Source organism: Suncus etruscus, chromosome 12 (genome assembly GCF_024139225.1).
Source record: "Suncus etruscus isolate mSunEtr1 chromosome 12, mSunEtr1.pri.cur, whole genome shotgun sequence".
NCBI lineage: Eukaryota > Metazoa > Chordata > Mammalia > Eulipotyphla > Soricidae > Suncus > Suncus etruscus.
In genome coordinates, this window is record NC_064859.1 from 47,064,157 (window position 1) to 47,084,723 (window position 20,567).

The window sequence follows — 20,567 nt, forward strand, 5'->3', positions numbered from 1 at the left end:
ATTTAATACAATTCATTTCTTTCTATCTTTTTTTTTTCTATTTACATGTTCTAGAGCCTTCAGGAAAAAAAAATTAAATATTTTGAGAACTTGGAAATATTTTTGTTTGAGTTCAACATTATTGAGCCTGATGTGGTTTTGGATGAAGGAGCTTATAAATAAATAATCACAATACAAATATATATATATATGTACATATACATATATGAGCATATTGTTTAACACCAGTAACTTCCTAGTTTTTAGACTGAAAGGGCATTTTCTATCTTCATTTTCTTATTTTCCTTGTAAAATTCGTTTCCTATATTTTTGGACACACCCTGCAGTGTTCAAGATTTACTCCTGGCTCTGTGCTTAGAGACTACTCCTGGCAGAGATTGGGAGAACCTATGGAGTACCAGGGATTAAACTCAAGCCAGCCATGCACAAGGAAAGTACCCTCCCTGCTGTACTATTGCTCTGGCCCTCCCTACAGTGTTTCCTTGTCAGCTATGGCCCAGCAGTCTCTGGTCTGGTCCAGATGTTCTCACGCTTATTTACCCTCTTGCTTTTTCAGAAAAAAAAAATTTACTCGTTACTCCCCTGGAAATCTGTCTTCTTTCAGCTAATTAACAGAAGACATCCTCAACCTCAGTTGAATCTGAGGCTCCAACCACCTCACTGAAACTTCCTGGCTGCCTTTGGTGCGGCAGGATGACCAACTTTTACAAACATTCTCTGTACACCCTTGACTAGGTCAGATGCAGAAATCTTTGCTAGGAATCTGAGGTTTCCACGCATCCCAAGGCTTCTTTTTTCTCTATATTCTCTTTCCTTCAGATGCCAGCGCATCTTGTGGCTTGTATGTACTTCTGCATCTTTACTGTTGTTGAATTGCTTGAGGGCCAAATCTGATGATGTTGGGGTGGGTGATTATGAGGGAACATGTAGTACCAGAAAGAAACAATTCTCGTTCGAGCAGATCTTTGTTTTACCATTTGAACCATATTGCTCCCCACACACACACTCCTGCCTTTAATTTGTTGACTTCACATATTTTAGTTTGGGGGGGGGGGCATTCCTGGCAGTGTCAGGCATTACTCTAGCTCTGCAGTTAGGAATCAATCTTACTTCTGCTTGGGGAACAAAATGGAATACTGGGGATTGAACCTGTGTCGGCTGCATGCAAGGCAAGCACCCATCTACTGTACAACCTCTCAGGCCCCAATTTTTATAGTTGTCCCATAGCCTTAGGCAATTTTCATATACTAAGAATCAACTTTCTCAGGAGTCATAACAATATTACAATGGGAAGAGTATTACCTTGCATGTGTCCAACCTGGGTTCGACCTTATATGGTTCAACAGTAATTACAGGACTCCCTGAGTATGTATGGCTATGGTAAAACAAACAAACAATTAGAAAGCTTTCTCATGACAGCCCAAGCATTATATGAGTCATAGGCACTATAAATCTGTTCTTGACTTGTTATCCACCACAAGTGCTCAGGGGCAGCACATAATTTTATATATAAATATTCTAAACATTGTAGCCTACACAATTTCTACCCTATCTTTTCAAATATGCCATGATAGTGTGAAAATGTTCCTAGATGGGAACAGTATATAAAAAATGGTTCTGTTTGTGTTCAAATAAAACTTGATTTAAAAAGAGAAGATGCTGATTCACAGATGGAATTTTTGAAGCCTTTCCATTGCTGGCTCTAGTAGAAATTTAGCTTTTCTCTTAACTCCTTCATTTTCATAGCCTCAGTAACTCCAGGCTCTGCAGGTTAACTTTGTTTTACTCTTTTTTTTTTTTTTTTTGAATTCACACCTGGTTATACTCAGGGCTTATTTCTGCCTTCCTTTGCACTTAGAGTTCTCTCCTGAAGGGGAATGGGAACCATATATGGCACTAAAGATTGGCCCTTCATTGGCTGCATGTAAGGCAAGTGCCCTACCCACTCACTGTATTGTTCCAACCCCAGGTTGGCATTTTAAAGTTTTCTCAACATATGCTCCCTTCTTCATGCAGGTACAGTCTTGTCCTTTTCCTTCTTCTGTGCAGGCTTAGAAATCATTCTTTCATTTCTCCTCCTGAAATCAACTTCCCTAACTGCCAGAGGGAAAGTTCTAAAACCAAAGAGGATCCTAACATATCTAGATGTTAATTCCTGGCATCTTGTTCTTGTTTTAAAAGGTAGTTATAAATTGACATGGCAGAGTAATTTCTTAAGGGCAGATCTATACATCTCCTATTACTCTTGCTTTTCTCTCTCTCTCTTTCTCTCTCTCTCCCTCTCCGTCCCCTCAGCCAACCCCCCCTTCATATCTGGAGAAGCATATTTCAATTTAGATGGTATTAGACTCTAATTAAGTGAGATTAACTCATGAGATAACTGTCTGTGAAGGAAAAAGTAAAAGAAAACCAAAAAAAATTCAAAGTGCACAGGTAGTTTTTGACTGTAGAACAGGTCAAGTTACTACTCATCGGAGATTGTACACAGAAAGAATGATTGTGTGAGAAGAGCATCTGCGTGTTCTGATAGATGCAACATGGCTGGTGTGGAACCTAGAGCAGAAACAGATGCCCTTTGGAAAAGTGCCCAGGAATAGAAATAGCCAATTTTACTCATGACTGATGGGGGCCACTTGGGATCATTTTAAATCTTGGTAAAACTATGGTAGATCTCCAAATCCAGCCAAAAGAGAGTTCAGTTTCAGAGTCATTTCTCTTCAAGTAGAGTTGCTTAATATTTTCAGAGTATCATATCTCTGATTGTGCCCTTTGTACTTTAGTTTCAGTCATCCCATTTGTCAGTAATCATCAGGAAGTTAATATCTTTCATCTTCATGTATTTCTTCTCACTTTTTGTTTTGCCTGCTTTGCCATCCTTCTGTTCCTGTCTTTCTTTTCCAATTGTGTTTGACTTCTTAAAACTCAGCAGAGCAAATGTCTCTGCCAGATAGTTTCTTTAACTGCCTCCCATAGCCCAACTGCAAAAATTGTCTTCATAGTTATTTCTTATTAATACAGCTTCAAAGTAATAATTGGTTGTAGAGATTTTTGTTTTCATTTTTATTTAGACAATGGTCCTCTTAAAATAAAGGATTATAAAAGCACAAAGACTCAAGGACACTAAAAACATGAGATCTAAGGTGTAACTATTGAACTTTGTAATGTGCCTGTAAAGGTGACAGGTATGTGTGTGTCTTTGTGTGTGTGTGTGTGTGTGTATGTGTGTGAGTGTGTGTGAATGACAGAGTAATAGGGGAGCACTGGTAATGGGAAGTGACATTGGTGGTGGGATTGGTGTTGTAATATGTTATGCCTAAACTCTGTCAATAACTTGGTAAATCAATGTTCTTTACTTGAACAAAAACATTTTTAAAAATTTAAAAAAGGGGGGCTGGAGCAATAGCACAATGGCAGGGCATTTGCCTTGCAAGCAGCTGATGGGGCGGACCCATGTTTGAATCCCTGCATCCCATATGGTCTACAAACCTGCAGGGGGCGATTTCTAAGCCCAGAGCCAGGAATAACCCTTGAGCACCGCTGGCTGTGGGACACAAAAACAAAAACAACAACAACAAATTATTTTTATTTTATTTTTTAATTTTTGTTTTCTTGTGCAACACCTGGTGATGCTGAGGGGTTACTCCTGGGCTATGCATTCAGAAATCACTCCTGGTTTGAGGGACCATATGGGATGCTGGGGGATTGAACCCAGGTTCGTCCTGGGTCAGCTGCGTGCAAGGCAAACGCCCTATAGCTGCGTTATCTCTCTGGCCTCCCTCAAAAAGTTTTTAAATAATTATTTAATCTGTGCTCACATACACATAGTAACTAACCCCCATCTATCCAGTGCAGGTTTAGAGTCTCAGTTATCCTCTGGGAGAGCAGGTGACTCAGATAGTACAGCATGACAGTCTACAAGATAGTATGGCATGATCCACATGCCATTGTATTTGGTTTAGAGATATTTATTCAAGTGAAAATGATATTATTATAAATATAATTCTTATAGCCGTGTTTCAACTGAATGTGAGTACTCTGTTTCAGTGGATAGGATACTGGGGCCTTAAAGTCAAAGATGTGTTCAAGTCCTTACCCCTCACTTCGCAACAGAATGAGTACAGAACAGCATGTCTGGCCTCATTTTCTTCTTCAGTAAAATAATAAAAATCGAGGACAGAGAATTACTAACTGCAAAAACTTTAGGATGAGCTCTGCTTCTTATTTTGGCTATATTCTGTCTTCCTGTCCACCCTATTTTTACCCTCCCTAGCAATGTTCAGATGACTCAGGGACACTTTCTGCAATATTCAGCCAACCTTGAATGTTCAGCCAATGAGTTCAGTGCTTGGTCACTGTGTGGCACTGTTCTCAGTGGTGCTTGAGGTCTCGAAAACCATACCCTGTGGTTCCCTAGTCCAGATTTAGGACCATATCAGAGAGCCATATTGTGCCAGGACTTGAACTCAGGTGTTGGTATATGGTCTATACCTCTGCTTAGTTTTCTCCCAGACCTCTTGGCTGAATTCTATGGTGTCAGAAACTGCTTCAATCTGAACACCACACCCCGTTACTGAAAGTTCAGATTGCTTACCTCATGGAGGAGAATGAATGATGGGTGTTATTTAAAAGCAGTGCTGGTCCAACAAAGATATATGCTGTGAAAACAGGTAAATACAGTATTCAGAGAAGTATCTGTGTACTATATGCTCCACTGAGTTATTTTACATAAAAAATTGTATAGAGTTCAACATTGGGGCAACATGGTAGATTATTTATGTAGTATTTATAAAGAAACAATTAAAGTCTGGACTCAATAAAAACCAGTAATAAAATAGAATCTAAGCTTCCTTGTCTTGGGGTAAATTATTGTGGTTGCTATTTTTATGGCCAGGCTTTCCAGTTGCCACTCCATAATGTGTAAGAATGAAGACTATTTATTATATTACAATGTTAACAAAATATTGTACGTGAAAAAAAAACACAAGACCAAGTATTATGCAACTCAAATAATGAAAATGAAAAAAGACAAGACAAAGAGGATTTAAGTGTTCATTAAGTGTTAAAGAACAATATAAAATAGCAAATACAGACCATTTAAAAATGAACTATAATGTTAAGATGGAATGAAAAGATCATATTCTAAAAATATAAATGAGTTTTAAGAATGTAAACAGATGAGCTGAAGTGATAGCACAGTGGTACGGGGTTTGCCTTGCATGGGGCCAACTCAGGACAGATGGTGGTTCGAATCCTGGCATCCCATATGGTCCCCGAGGCTGCCAGGATCGACTTCTGAGCACAGAGTCAGGAGTAACCCCTGTTTTTGGGTGTGACCCAAAAACGAAAAAGAAACAAAAACAAAAAAAAATGTAAACAGGATGTGGTGGATAAGTACCGCCTAATAAGTGGCTGACCCAAGTTCTATCCTTGGTACCCTGTATAGTTCCAGCAAAGAATGATTCATGAGCACAGAGTCAGGAGTAATCCTGGCACACTGCTGTATAGCCCCCAAAGGAAATAAAAAAATAATATAAACAAGAAATTTAGATATTTAAAAGAATAGTTTTAGTGAGTAAAATAAGTCAGTGCTGTGGGAAACAACAAAACATATTCTAGAAGGAAAAACCTTATTTATAAGCAGAGAGATGGGATACCTGGATTGCTTGTTACATATTAGACTTAGGTGTTTGGAGAGGGTGAGCAGCGACAATAATTTACATCTGAATATGGTTGTGCTGTTCCCTTCTTATTGGTAGAGGACAGAAAAGTGAGAAGGGGCTGAGCCAATTCTGGAAAAAAAAGATCACCCAGTGCTCTGCAATCCTGGTAAAGACCCTGGAATAGGCTAAAATAAAGGTCCCTCCTTCCTCCTTTATTTGTCTGTCTGTCTGTCTGTCTGTCTGTCTGTCTGTCTGTCTGTCTGTCTGCTACCTATCTACCTACCTACCTAGTTAGATGTGTGTGTGTGTGTGTGTGTGTGTGTGTGTGTGTGTGTGTGTGTGTGTGTGTGTAGCGGGGAAGGGGGAGATAAAGAGACATAGAAAGAGAATTACCACTCTTCTATGATATAGAAGCATATAATCTTTTCTGCTGTATCTTGGCTCTCAGAGTTTATGTGTTTCTTGCTCAGGATCCAATTTTAGGACTCTTTATATCCTAGCCTTTAGAACCAGAGTTTGGTTGGTTTGTTTATTTATGTATTGGTTTTTTATTGGTTTGCTTATTGATTTATTGTTTATTTTATTTTATTTTATTTATTGTTTGTTTATTTTTTCTATTCTCATTTTCTAATGCATGTTTATTATACAACCACCACACTAAACATATACACATACTCACACTCCATAACACTCTCTACATAAGCAAGTACACCCCTCTCTGTTAAACACGATCCCAATCTGTCCACTCAGAGTTAAAGTTTAGCCTTACCCCCACCTGCATACAAACATATACATAGAGTCACGTGAACACATGTGAAATGCTTTTTGTCTTGTTTTTCCCCTCAAATGAATTCCCTTTAGATAGTCCTTTATATATATCATGCCTAACTTCCACCTTTCTTGTAATATATATATATATATATATATATATATACATATATATATATACATATATATATAATAGTAGAAATTTATTGTTTCATTCCTCAGGTGAAATTTTAAAAAGCTTCTCCCCGGTGATCTATAGATAACGAATAATTTCATTAGGAAGCTGATGAATAGTGGAAGTTCTCTGCAGAGGTTTTCAGGCTCATTGTCTCAGTATATTTCCATTCTGGATGGCCTCAGGTGAGGACAGGTAGGCAGAAGGTTCATTGCTGCTGACGCTGCACATTTGCTCTTGCCCCATTTCCCAAACTTGGTTCCCTTGGTTCTCATAGATAATGCAGCCCTTTAAAGGGGACATTCTCAATACTTTAATGTGTTTTAAGTATGCCACAGTGACCTGATTCTTTTAATGAAGATTCCCCAAACCATTCTATTTGATCATATGCTCTGAGCTATATACTTTTTTCAAAAACATATTTGACCAGAGATTTTTATATTTTCATTAAAATATTTAATCTCTAAGCTCATGTTCTATGGAAAATAATTCCAAAAGTAATGTTATAATGACAGTAGCACATTCCTATCTGTGCAAAAGTACCATTTTAAAATTACCCTTGGTGAAGAATTCATACATGCTTTTGTCTATTTCCTTCAAACTGCCTTTTCTTTATGTCTGAGCTTTTAAAAATGAACTAGATGTTGGTCTAAAGTATGGAAAAATCAATGCATAACAACTAATTTCCTTTGTTCTATTTTAATGTATGTTTTAATCAAAGAGTTCTTTGAAAATCAGTAATCTTTATGAAGTAAAATAGACTAATTATATACTTTTCTGGTGTTTAAATAGAAGCTGAGTACTAAAGTACTGATATACTTAAGTACTGGTATGCTTAATACTGTATTATTGTGTGGTCAGGTAATCTTACAAACTAAAATAGAAATAGAAAAGGAGCATGAAAGAAAAATATAATTCAAATGGATCTATTAGGAAGAGTTATTTCAGACAGAGTTCTAGCTGATATAGCAGAAACAGTAGGAAGAACTTCTCTCCTCAGATTTCCTTTGAGAACCACCTCTCATGAAGGCCTGTAAAGTCTGTCACTCCAGTGAAGCCTCCACAGGATTTGCCTCAGATTTCACATATAATTTTTAGCATTGATTTTTGGGGAAACATCTAGGAAAGTAGTGCCCAATAATAGGGCACAAGGGACAGTGCTGAAGTTGCACTATTCAGAGTTTAGTAACAACCATTGTCTTTAAGGCATACATAATTATTAGTTAATTAAAACATGAAAGTAATTATTATGTAAAACTTTCCCAAAACTACTATCACCTGATTGCATGTCTTCTATACAGGAAAGGGAGCTTCACACATTGCCTAATTTCTTAGGAAAGTCAGATTTGTATGACCTGCAGACCTGATCTTTGTGTAGCTTCTTTTTTTAGAAGTCATAGCCTGTTTGGATTCTATCAGAGTCTTTGGGATGAAAGAATCTCTGTGCTTTGGAGCTTGCATTGTAACAAGCATCAGAGAATCCAATGCACTAGTGCTATGAGAAGAGCCTTCAGCTGACACCTTACAGTGCTTTGGAGATGGAAAAGAAACATTCTAGACCATATTACTTGGACACAGTTTTCTCTACTTAAGCAGTTATATTGTGTTTCAGTAGAAACCCACAGAGTGTCTTTTATGTCTTCCCCTCTCTTTTTATTATCAAGAATCCTACAATATCCAGAATTTGGAAACAACCAGGTGCCTGACAACAGATGAGTGGCTAAAGAAACTGTGGTACATCTACACAATGGAACACTATGCAGCCCTTAGGAAAAATGAAGTCATGAAATTTGTTTATACATGGCTGGACATAAAGATTGTTATGCTGAGAATAATGAGCCTGAAAGGGATAGACATAGAATTATCTCACTCATTTGTGAGATAAAAGAAAAACAACTGGTAATATAGTGATAATACCCAGGGACAATAGAGACAAAGTCCAGGGGTCCAGCCCAGGGACCACAAAACTCACCACAAAAAGTGATGAGTATAGCTAAGAGTGAATGAGAGTAAAAGAAAAGTGTCTACTACTAGGTCAGTGATACTTAGAAATGATTGTTCTGGACAAGAATTCAGTGCTGAAAGTGGAGAAACTAACAGGCAAGGCACCCCTCCATTAACAATTGTGCAAACCATAGTGTTAGAGAGAGAGAGAGAGAGAGAGAGAGAGAGAGAGAGAGAGAGAGAGAGAGAGAGAGAGAGAGAGAGAGAGAGAAATTGCCCTAGAACAAGGCAGGGATAGGAAGATGTGGGGTGGGAGGGAAATGAGAAACATAGATGACAGAAAAGGTGCACTGGTGAAGAAAGGGTGTATATTGTATGAGTGAGCCCCAATAATGAATAATTTTGTAACCATGGTGCTTAAATAAATTCAATAAAAGAATTCTAGTCAGCACATAGCTTCTCAATCTTCAGCAAATGTACAATGACACAAATCCCTACTTTATTATATAGAAGAGTATGATGCATTTTGTTCTAATATATTCATGTGTTATCCATATTCTGTGTATCTATTTTATCAAGGAGGGAACAGTAACAGAATAGTAATTTCACACAATACCCTGGGGTGGAGGGTCATTTACTCTTTCACAAGTATTTCAGGCCTTACTGTGCATTTCAGTGAAAAGTTTCTCTCATTGGGCATTAAACTTTGGCTAACATTTTTGTTAGAGTCTTTGTTTTGAACAGAAAAGCATTCCCCAGTGGAAATGAAGCAGGGGAATATCAGTGTTTCTCTTCCATTTTATGCAGTTGCTCTGTGCAAACATGTCATCAGCCTCTTTCATTCCCAGCTTTACTTCCTTGACATCAGTCTCTTCATTCCCTTGAATTTTTAAGGTCTAATTCTGTATTTCCTCTCTCTTATTTCTCCCTCCTTTCTTTTATCCTCTTTTTCCTTCTCTTTTCTCTCTCCTCCCCCATTCTCTATTACAACCCTTGCAGTTTAGTATTACCTGGGTTGACTTTGGTTGTGATTCTTATTTAGTTCTTTTTTCCAATGTTCCATTCACTACCTATCCACAAAATCTCCTCTGATTCCTAGGGTTCATGTCATCTAAATTTGAGATATATGTTTCCTCTCACCTTTGGACATCTCTACCTACATGATTTCATTCCCTATATCCACGATGGCGAACCTATGGCACGTGTGCCAGCTGTGGCATGAGAAGGTCTTGCAGCTGGCATGTGGGATGGTTCGCAATTAATAAATTTATAAAATTTATAAAGAGATTTTAGATACTAAAATATTGTTATTAAGGTTTAATTGATGTGCTGGCACTTTGAGGAAATTCTTTGGTTTTGTGCAGCAGTTCGGGCAGTTGGGCTCAAAAAGGTCTGCCATCACTGCCCTATAGCTTAGGGGAAAACCTAAACTTAAATTCTCTGACTACTTCCTTTTAAGAAACTTTTCTATTTTTTACTCTAGGTCCTTTGGGAAGATATTAAGACTTTTATCAGGATACTATCAATTCATTGTGATATATGACACATACACATCAACACTCAGGACTCCTTTTCAGAAACCTGGATTTTATACAAAGATATTAATTTCTAGTAATAAACAGTTTATAGTAAGTCCCCATTTGAATGTTATTGATCCAGGCATCAAAAGGCATGTTGGCTTCTACTCATGAAGAAGGTGAAATATATATGTTAGTTATCATTAATGATCCTAAACTGTGGTTCATGTATAATTTTCTTACTCTGGCAATCTATATTCATGTTATCCTATGTGTGAAACTAAAGTGCACATTGTTTGAAGCTAAACATTTTCCCAAATGATCTTGTATATTCAAAGCCAAGCAGTGCCCCAGTCTTCCAGAGCGCTACTTTGGTGGACAAAGCCTTTCTCAAGAATACTGTCTTCACACAAGATGTACTGTTTTCTCTCTACAGATTAGATTTGGAACAAACTTTCATACACAAGGTTGATACACGATCAAGGCCACATAAGAATGTATCTAAGGGACTGTTTTCTTCCCAGATAGGGATGTCCTAACTTTAGAAAACTGTGCTAAACAATAATCTTCACTGTACTAATTTGTTCTTTGGGGGCGGATTTCATTCCTTTCAGAATAAGATTATTCTGGATCCTATGACGTTCAGCGAGGCCAGGTTCCGGCCATCCCTGGAGGAGAGGCTGGAAAGCATCATCAGCGGGGCAGCGCTTATGGCCGACTCGTCCTGCACGCGTGACGACCGCCGGGAGAGGATCGTGGCCGAGTGCAACGCAGTTCGCCAGGCGCTCCAGGACCTGCTCAGCGAATACATGAATAACGTAAGTCTTTTACTCTCGTGCTCCTGATTTCTCGGGTTTGGGGGTCAAGCTCTTGTGGTTTTCAGGAAACCATGCCTGGACAGAGCAGAGGAGGGTATTACCCAACAGAGGCCATCAGGAGATACCAAATAGCTGCATGGTGAGAGTGTGTCCTGATTGCATCCCAGACCAGATGCAGACTGGAAGAAGAAAGATTGGTGGAGAGAAAATTCTTCTGTAAGAAATGTTGGTTTTGTTGTTGTTTTATGCCATGACTGACTATTGGAGAGGAAACTCTTCCTTATAGAAATCCTTGGGCTTTTTTACTGAAGTGATTTGTTGGTTGTTTTAGTGACTGGTCTTTGATGTAGGAAAGATTTCATGTGGTAAAAGAATATGGTTGCTGGAAAGGGCAGACTATACTAATTTTTTTCTTTTCTTTTTGTTTTTAAATATGAAAAAAGCACTTTCCAAGCCAAGGATAGTTGTACTGTGGATGCCTATCTTTTTTCTTTGGAAGCATTCAAATTTTTGAAAGTTTTTAAATGTTTAAACAGGTTTGTGGGATGAAAAATTCTGACTGCAGTACACCATAGTATCTTTGTTGCTTCATTGTTTAATTGCTTACTTCTTATGATAGCAGGTCTTTACTTTTAAAAAAGTATTCCGGGTAACAATATTACAGCATAGAACATAGATTTTTCTCTTCCACAATTATAATGGGACAATTCTTAATTCCAGAAAACTTTTTTTAAAGAGGTTAAAAGTCATATTCTTGGTTTTGAAAGTAATAGAATTACGTTTTTTTTTTTTTATTTTTTTATTTGCTATACTCATTCAGTTGAGGTGACACTGATACCCAATATTTCTTGCAACCATGTAGCGCTCCTCCTGTCTCAACACCTAGGCCTGTCTGAACATACTCAGATTAGAGTAAAAAACTTAGGTCAAGTGAAGCCTTGACATTACATATTGGAGGTATATCCTGACAAGGGATGTTTTGATGTCAGAGACTGTACTAGAGATTACACTGTATTTTGGGAGGACAGCCTGGGGAGTTCTAACTAATGAGGAGACAAAGTGATCAACCATCCCTAAGCCATGATTTTCCCTTCCAGTGCAATTCACTTGTATAAATCAATGTACTACTAATCACTGGTCAAGCCAGGAGTCAGCATTGATTCTTACAGTGCTGAACTTGTCGCATTTTCCAGTGAATTTTTATTTAAGAAACTAATAACTAAAGTAGCCTATAAGCTAAGATGAATATGCGTATGTGTATGTATATATTTATATATGTATATATTCCTTTCAATACACCTTTAGCTTCTTTGATATTGGAAGAGATGCTCACATTCAGCACATGAAGATTAAGGTGAGGATGGTTCACACAGTACCCAGCTGCTTGTGAGGATTTTTCCATAGGACACTGGATGATCGGCACTTCTTGTGATTCAGGGGCTACACATACAACACAGGGGGAAATATTAGAGATATTGATCGCCAGTATCTCCCACTCTCAGTCTTTTGGACAGCGGAGTTAACCAAAAAAAGTGCTTCTGAAATATGGAACTCTTTTCATTGGTTGTAACAGAATAACAACAGACTACTTTATGTGTGGAATTTAGTTTTATTAAGGCAGGGTGCCATTTCTATCAACAAAGAGCTATTGCCAAAGAAGGAAGTATAAGCTATATAAATCACAGCGATGGTTAAGATCGCTATTTTTTTTAAATTAGGAATCATAAGTATATTGCTATGGATGGAAATCATTAAATGAGATTAGAGAAGAGTTGATTGAGCTGTGGCATGTGATTTTCAGTTTTCTGTTTGGAATCTATGCAAGCAGAAATTTATTTTTCAGTGTAAATTCACACACATCAGCAAAACACAGATTTTTGGATATTATTGACTTCAGGTGCTTGTTTTTCTATTCAAAATATGTGATAGATGAATATTTTGTCTTTTCATCAAATCTTGGTTTCTACTTTGTTATGGTGACAAAGATATTAAGTGCATAGGTGGGTATGGTGCTTAAATTTCAAAGTGTGGAAATTTTATTTACTTTGAATCATCTGGATGGAAAGCATGTCCTATTGATTTTTATATGAACTATATAACATTTATTTGAACTTCACACTTATTTGGCTGCTTCAGAGTAGAACTGGGTACAGCTAAAGTCAGCACCATTATCTCCCTTTGTATTTATTTCTATCGCCACAATATAAGTTGATATTTATTTTGATGTAGCACTTTATTAAAATGAAAATTAAATGTGCCTCAATGAAAAAAATTTGTTGTACTAACAGCAACAAACTAATCAATAGTGCCTAGACAAATTTTTTTAATTTTGTAAATTCTGGAAATAAAGTTATTATTATTTTGTTTTGTTTTGTTTGTTGTTAATTTGGGCCACATCTGGCTGTATTCTGGGGTTATTCCTAGCTTTTGATCAAGGGTTCATTCCTGATGGTGCCCAGAGAACCATGGGCTTCTCGGGATCCAATCAGGGTTGCTGTGTGCAAGGCTAATGTTTTAACATGTGCATTATCTTTCTAATCCTCAAATTTTCTATCCTTGAGATTTTTATTTTAGTTTGGTAGACAGTATCATTATGACAAATAAGATTGACTTAAGATAAATGTTTAAACTTTTTCATAGTGGACATAATGAATTCCAGGCATCTCTCAATCCCTTTTGTTTGTTTGTTTGCTTCTGGACCACACTCAGCAGCACTCAGGGGTTACTCCTGGCTCTGCACTCTGAAATCACTCCTGAGAGGCTCAGGGAACCATGTGGAATGCTGGAGATTGAACTAGGTCTGTCTTGGGTCAGCCATGAGCAAGGCAAACTCCCTGCCACTGTGCTTTCACTCTAGCCTCCTTTCAGTCACTTTCTAATAAAGATTCAACCTCAAATGCTTACTTGTATGGAAAAATGTTCTAAAATAACATTCATATAAGGGGTACAAAATGTCTCAAATCATCTCCATACAAGGAAGAGATTGTGGAGAAGCACTGGATACTGAGTATTAAGGAAAACCCTGCATGAAACTTGGATCATGACTATTAAACTTAATATGATAGTAGTTGTATATCGGATATTTCCACAAAAGTATATTCACATTAGTGACTATGCGGGTGTAGTTTGGAGATATAAAAACAATGGTCACTTGAAAAATAATCTGCAGTGTCTTTATAAAATTTGAGTACTACAGTACACGTGGCAGAAATTATAACAATGGATAGCTGTGGTAGAAAAGAGTGCTAGGAAAGTTTGAGAGAGATCATTATAGCCAACTTTGTTGTGTCAAATATGTGGTAGAAACCAAAGTGAGAAGAATATTGTAAACCTATTTTCAAACAGAATATTATTTTATATAGAAACTAAGGGGTTGGAGAATCTCCTCACACAAATTACAGTCATTGGTGTGTTTGTTGGAATGTTTTGTTGAATGTGAGAAATAGATAAATAACTATAACAAAGACAAAATGTTCTCTTTCCCCAATAATTTATGTCACTTTTTATACTGGTGAAACTTTTTATTTTTAAAATGTTTGTACTGTGATGGATGATAGGAAACAAACATGACATTTTAGTATTCCATACTATGTGTGTGTATATATGTATATATTTCACATTTATTTATCTAGTCATCTATACTTGGACACTGGATTTTACATAATATCTAAACATACACACACACACACACACACACATATATATATATAAATACATGGGATAGTACTCGACTAAAGACAACATCATTCAATTGGCTTCTATTTGGAAATATTTAGAGAATATGCTGAGTGAAGGAAGGTAGAAGAGAGGAACAAGTATAGTTGGTTCTCTCTTATGTGGAATACAAAGATACAAAGAATGGAATAACAAATGGCTAATGAAAATGGAATCTGAAACTTGTCTATATTTCTAAAGTTAATATGGTGGAGAAATTGTGTTATTAGGTATCAAGGAGAGATGCTCTAATAGAAAGCATGCATGGAACCCTATCATTAATGATATTGTAAGTGCCAGAGTGATAACACAGCAGTAGGGCTTTTATCTTGCATGCTGCCGAATCAGAATGGACCTGTGTTTGAGCCCCATTATCTCATATGGTACTCCGAGCCTGCCAGGATCGATTTCTGAGAGCAGAGCCAGGAATAAATTCTGAGCACTGCCAGATGTGCCCCCAAAACAGGAAAAAAAAAAAAAACAATATTGTAAATCACATTGCCTTTCTAAAAAGAAAAATCTGTGATGAATTTGAATTTAAAATATCATGCATTGACACTTTGAATTGACACCCCTGAAACTTCTCACCTCTTTTCTTCTCAGACCACCTAAGAGAACAAACAGTGAGCAGACAGAACCTGAGTGTGTTTCTAATGAACTGAATTTTATTTACTATTTATGCCCCACACACACACATGCTGCCATCTACACATGAAAGATCAGCCCTCTCTGAGGTTCAGGAGAAGTAGCCCAAAGCTCTTGGAGCAGCTAGACCCTGGGTGAGGCTCAGGAGGGAGTGGCTCACCCCTGTATTATGGACTGCCAGGAATTTTAATTCTCCTCAGGACCACCACAGGGTGCAACCATCTTTCTGGAGGGAGGATGGGGCCACCCAGCTCCAAAGTCATACCCCTCCATTTCAGGGGTCTCATCCGATCTAGGGGTCTTAGCAGGGCCAGACCCCAGACCAATAAAAACATGACATTTTATTAATGGGGCAGCAGCAGGGCCAGGGAGCTGAAAGCCCTTCTATTAGGAGGGTGAGGTTGGAAACACTCTTGACCCCTTCTCTTAGGAGGGCAAGAATGGAGCCCCTGCCGACCCCTAGGGCAGCGAGGCTCAGAGGCAGCGGCAGGATTCATGGGCAAACCCCAGGGCAGCAGGCTGTAGTGAGAAGCCTGGAGGACAGCCAGGCTCGACAACTTCTCCTCATTGGACTGCTCTAAAGACCCAGACATCCCCCTGTTAGGAGGGCCTGTCCCAGCATATGAGGGGCCCTGTTGTCCACGGTGGGGAGAGCAGGATTGGAACAGGGGCTTGGGTCTGGGGCAGAGGCTTTAGGGGCCAACACAAGGGTCTTTGCTAGGCCAGGTTTTCTGGGATTCCACAGTCATTATCTGATATACAGGCGGCAGTGCTGGAGCCAGATCTGTAGGCTTGAGTGTGTGTGTGTTGGGGCTCTGGAGGCAGCTACACTCTCAGGTGGACTAATTTCCTTGGGGGTCACATGGTGTAGGGGGACTAGTTTTCTTGGCCCCATTATTCTTGGGGCCCTGCATCCACTTTTCCACAGGCTGGGGGGGAAGGAGGATGAAAGATGGGGTGCAGTGCAGGACATGTGGAGGAGGAATGGAGTGACCCTGAAACCTCTGAGAACAGACAGTTTCCTGGCTCTGCTGCCCTTCAATCCCGTGTCTGTCCCTTCACCCCCATGACCACGTCATCTCCCTGAGACCTCAGAGTGATACCCATTGCCTTTACATAAACAGGGGCACAGGACTACTCCTCACCACTGACTATCCACTTTCTGCATGCTTGGAACCGTCTGCACTAACTCCCTTGTCTTCACTTTCCCTGAACCCCAGTTTCCCTATTAAACTCAGTGGTATCCCTTCCTGTCTCATCATCAAGGCCCTTTGGCCCTCATATGCGAGGGGCTCAGTCCTGCCACCTCTTCTAGCTCCTCTGCTAGTGCTGAGAAATTAAACTGGGGTACTGGGGAGAGCTGGTGAGCCAGGAAACTGGGGGTGATGATGGCCTCCACCTGGGCAGAAGTGAGTGGGGTGAAGGAGCTAAAAGCTAAAGGAGCAGGAAAATTATCCCAAGTATGCACATATAAGTGTATGAGTAGTTTCACACACACAAACACACACACATACACACACACTACACACACACACACACACACACACACACACACACACACACACACACACACACACACACACACCTTGATGGCAAAGTCCTCCTGGAAGCACAGTTCATCCAAGTAGTTCAGGAAATCAGGGTCAGACCAGGGCTTGGCCTCCCTCTCCTGCAACTTTCCTGCCTCCTCCTGTGTGGGGGTCTTCAGGAGCTCTTCCATAATGTCCATGTCCTTCACAAGCTCAGGGGGTTCTCAGAAGAGGTCTGGGACCTGGGGAGCTGCTGAAATTTTGTGTTTTGGGGTGAGCTACCAGGACCTGAATACCAGCATTCCTCACCAGCATTCTCACACAGGCTGAGAGGAAGGAAGGAGGGAGGGGGTGAGGACCCAGATTCCTTCAGAAAAACATGGCCCAACACTGAGGACAGAATTGGGGACATGGCCCCTGAGGGCTTTGTCAGGACCCCTGAACCCCATGAGGACACACTCAGTGTAAGGAGGGGATACAGGGTCTGCAGGGCTCCTACACTCTTCTCATGGGACTCTGTGAGAGACTGACAGGGGTGAGGTTCAGGAGGAACTAGGAGAATAGAAGCAGCTGAGTTCCAGGATTGAGGAGGGTCTGAAGACCAAAGGCTCCTGAAAAGGGAAAGTCCCACAGAGGTTTCATCATGACCTGTGGCCTTTTCTTGTGCATAAAGTCCTACCTAGCTGCTGACCCACAGCAGGGTCTGGAGCCCCATGAGATTCATGCTTTGGAGTGGCAGGGGCCCTGGTCCCCATTCTTACAATGTAGCTTCTGTGCCTGCATCTCCTCCTCTGCCTCAAATTCCATGAACCTGGAGTGTGGGGAAACAGGCCCCTCTGAGACAGGCCGAGCCTGCTCTCTCACAGCCCAAGTGCAGACAGAGTTCAAAGAAATAGAGGCTTGGGGTGCTCATAACGCAGCTACAAAAGTTAGAGAAGGGGAACATTCGGGCCTCATTCTCCCCCAATCAGTGACCACACCTGCCTTGGATTGTTTAACTGGACCAGGAACTGCCATGTTGGGATCCCAGGGTGGGAACAGAGAAGGACCCAGCTCCATGAAGGAAGACGCTTCTGCATGGAAGGGCCTGTTTGGGCTGTAGGACCACTGTGCTCTGGCCACCACAGAGATTCCTGAATAGTGGCCCCAATGGTCCCAGACCTGCAACTACCCCTAACTGGAGCCCAATGCCAGACTTACTTTGCCGCCATTTCATAGTAGATCCTGTGCTCATAGTTGCTTGTGCACTGCCACTCTCTCAGGCTCTTTCCAGGCCTTCCTCCAATGTCATGGTGAGCTTCAAGCAGGCCAGCGAGAGCAGGACCATGCTGGAACACCACAGCCAGGCCAGTGACTGCCCCTAACCATGCCTGCTTCCAATTCTGTGCAATTGGCCTCTGACAATCTTGTTCACCCATCCACATTGGACTCTTTCTTCCACAATTCACATTACTTGTCCTGCTACTGTCTACCCTCACTGGGAAAGGTGCTGTGATAGACCCTTCCCCCTTCTCCCCAGCTCAAGACAGAGATGGGCCTCCGACCATTGCACCTCTGTGCGATGATATTGCCATAGAAATGGAGAACTGTTCCTCAGTTCCAGAGGATGGGCCTGGCTGCCATTGAGGTGATTAGGACATAGCTGGGTTAATATGGGGTACTAAGTCTATGACCATTCTGATGACATTTGTAAGGACAAGTAAATAGTGAGGCTGATCTCAACATACTGGCCAGTGTGGACACAGCTCTTAAGGCCATTATAAACTAAAGGATAACTCCTGTGTGTGTGTTCCTTACTCCAGATGTCCCAAAGACCGTTCCTGGGGGTTCATCCATGTACCCTCCTGAAAAGCCCCATGAGCCAGAGGCTCCAAAGGACTCAATTGAGAAAGCAGGCACCACCAGGTAAAGGCCCTGCAGCACCCACATTTGGTACAGCCTTTGTTAGAATTACAAGTTGTTTCTGGGTTGATGCCAAAAGCTTCACTTCAGGGTCAGCCTGGATAATGACCTTGACAGGCTCAGGGTTACAGGGACCATGGCCTGCAGCTTCTGCCACCAGCGGCAACTTGGGAAAAGGCAACTTGGGGAAAGGCGACAGCACCAGATGGCTGCCACTATCGATGAGCAACGTCACCTGGGGACAACAGACTGTTCCCAAGGAGGCTGCTGGACAGGCTGGGGAATGAAGAGGGGCAAGACCCTGAAAAATGAGCTAGACACCATGGTCAGGGTTATGTCTGGGAGCAGCAAAGGAGATGCTGTGGAGACAGAGAAAAAGGGGGATGAGAGTGAGGAATGTACAGGGGGAAGGGTCTCATGTCATTTTATACTCCTCAGGACATTCCTCAGTCCTAGCGCTCACTACTGAAGGCCCTTTTTGCCTGAAAACAGGGCTTTGAGCACTGAGCTCAGTCCCCAACTCAATGGGATCCTTCACCCCAAGCTCAGTTATTGTTTACCAGGGTTTAGTACACATTTATACTTTGAGAGGGGTCTATGTTGTCTGCACTGAGAGCCTGGATACCTCTGTCCTCTATCCTGCAGACTCATCGGACATTTCTCATATGCACATAGGCTTGTATTTTTTTCCCCACTCCTCCACCATTTTACTAACAGTGACTGGCCTTGGACCCAAGGACTTGGCACTTGTGTTTGGCACCCAAAGTTTTGTGCCACCGACTGCTTTAGTCTTTAGTCTCACTGTGGGGCTTAGTGTAGAACTTCATGACTCCCTGACAGACATGGGAGGACACACCTAGGCATTTTATCTTCAGAAGTGCCCAAAACTCACATGACTTGTTGCACAGTACTGTAACTCAGACACACTGCCACCTCAGAAGTCTTCTTCCAAGGAGAAGGGCCTGTCAAATGCTCCAGAGTTTCCTGAGTTTCTATCAGCTACAGGAATATTAGCAGTATGTAACACAAGGTGTCAGAGAATGCATTGGTCAGACTCTTATGAAATTTTCCACAGTTCTGGAGCTTCAGGTCATGTTTACTTGAACTTGGAGTGACACTATGAACACACTAAACTTCAGGCATCAGGTGAATGCCAAGAGAGATAATCTTGTCTGCAACCATCTAAGCTCACTTGGACCTCAAATAGAGCTGTGCCTCAAAGAGGCTTCTCAGTGTGTGCATATCATGGTCAAGACAACTTTTCCCCTGGTTTCTCCTTCTACAGAACATGTCTATATTTTTAGCACCCTTGGTCAGCTCTCAGAAATTGTCTTTGATAGCTCTTTTCCACCCATCTCATACCAGCACACACACACACACACACACACACACACACACACACACACACACACACACACACACACACACATACACATTCCTCATCTATGAAGGCAGGATATGAAATTCAAATAAATTTCACTTGAAAGTAAAATTCAGACAGAGGCCGCACCAAGAGATTCTGTCCAGAGTTTGAATGAACTTCCTCAATGAGAGAACTTCCAGATCAACTCAAGTTCTTACTAGGCTGAAATCCAGGGTGTTTCCTGCTCTGAGGATCCCTGAAGACAGCTGACTGGGCTTCAGGGTGGGTGACTGTGGCAGTTAGTGACTTCAAACTCAGCTCTGAAGTAGGCATTTCATGGCAGAAGTGGGCATAACAACTCTCTGAACAAGTCTGGCTCAGCCTATTTCTCCTGAGATGGCTACTTGAGTTCTACCACTCCTGACAAAATCCTTAGAAAGTCATAGTGTAAGAGAGGGAAATGGCACAGGGCTAACCATTTCCGGGTTCTTGTGCCACCCAAAGCTCTCTATAAATAGAATACAAATTTCTC

The 20,567-nt window shown here is 40.7% G+C and overlaps 1 protein-coding gene across 3 annotated transcripts in view; it reads left to right on the forward strand.

The window, feature by feature from the left end:
* The window catches only part of CTNNA2 (catenin alpha 2), a 1,246,345-nt gene that overhangs the window by 434,520 nt on the left and 791,258 nt on the right, over positions 1 to 20,567 (forward strand). For all 3 annotated transcript variants that reach the window (XM_049784907.1, XM_049784908.1, XM_049784909.1), the window contains exon 7: positions 10,679 to 10,882. In XM_049784907.1, coding sequence (XP_049640864.1) covers positions 10,679 to 10,882 — 204 coding nt within the window. The remainder of the gene's footprint in view (positions 1 to 10,678; positions 10,883 to 20,567) is intronic.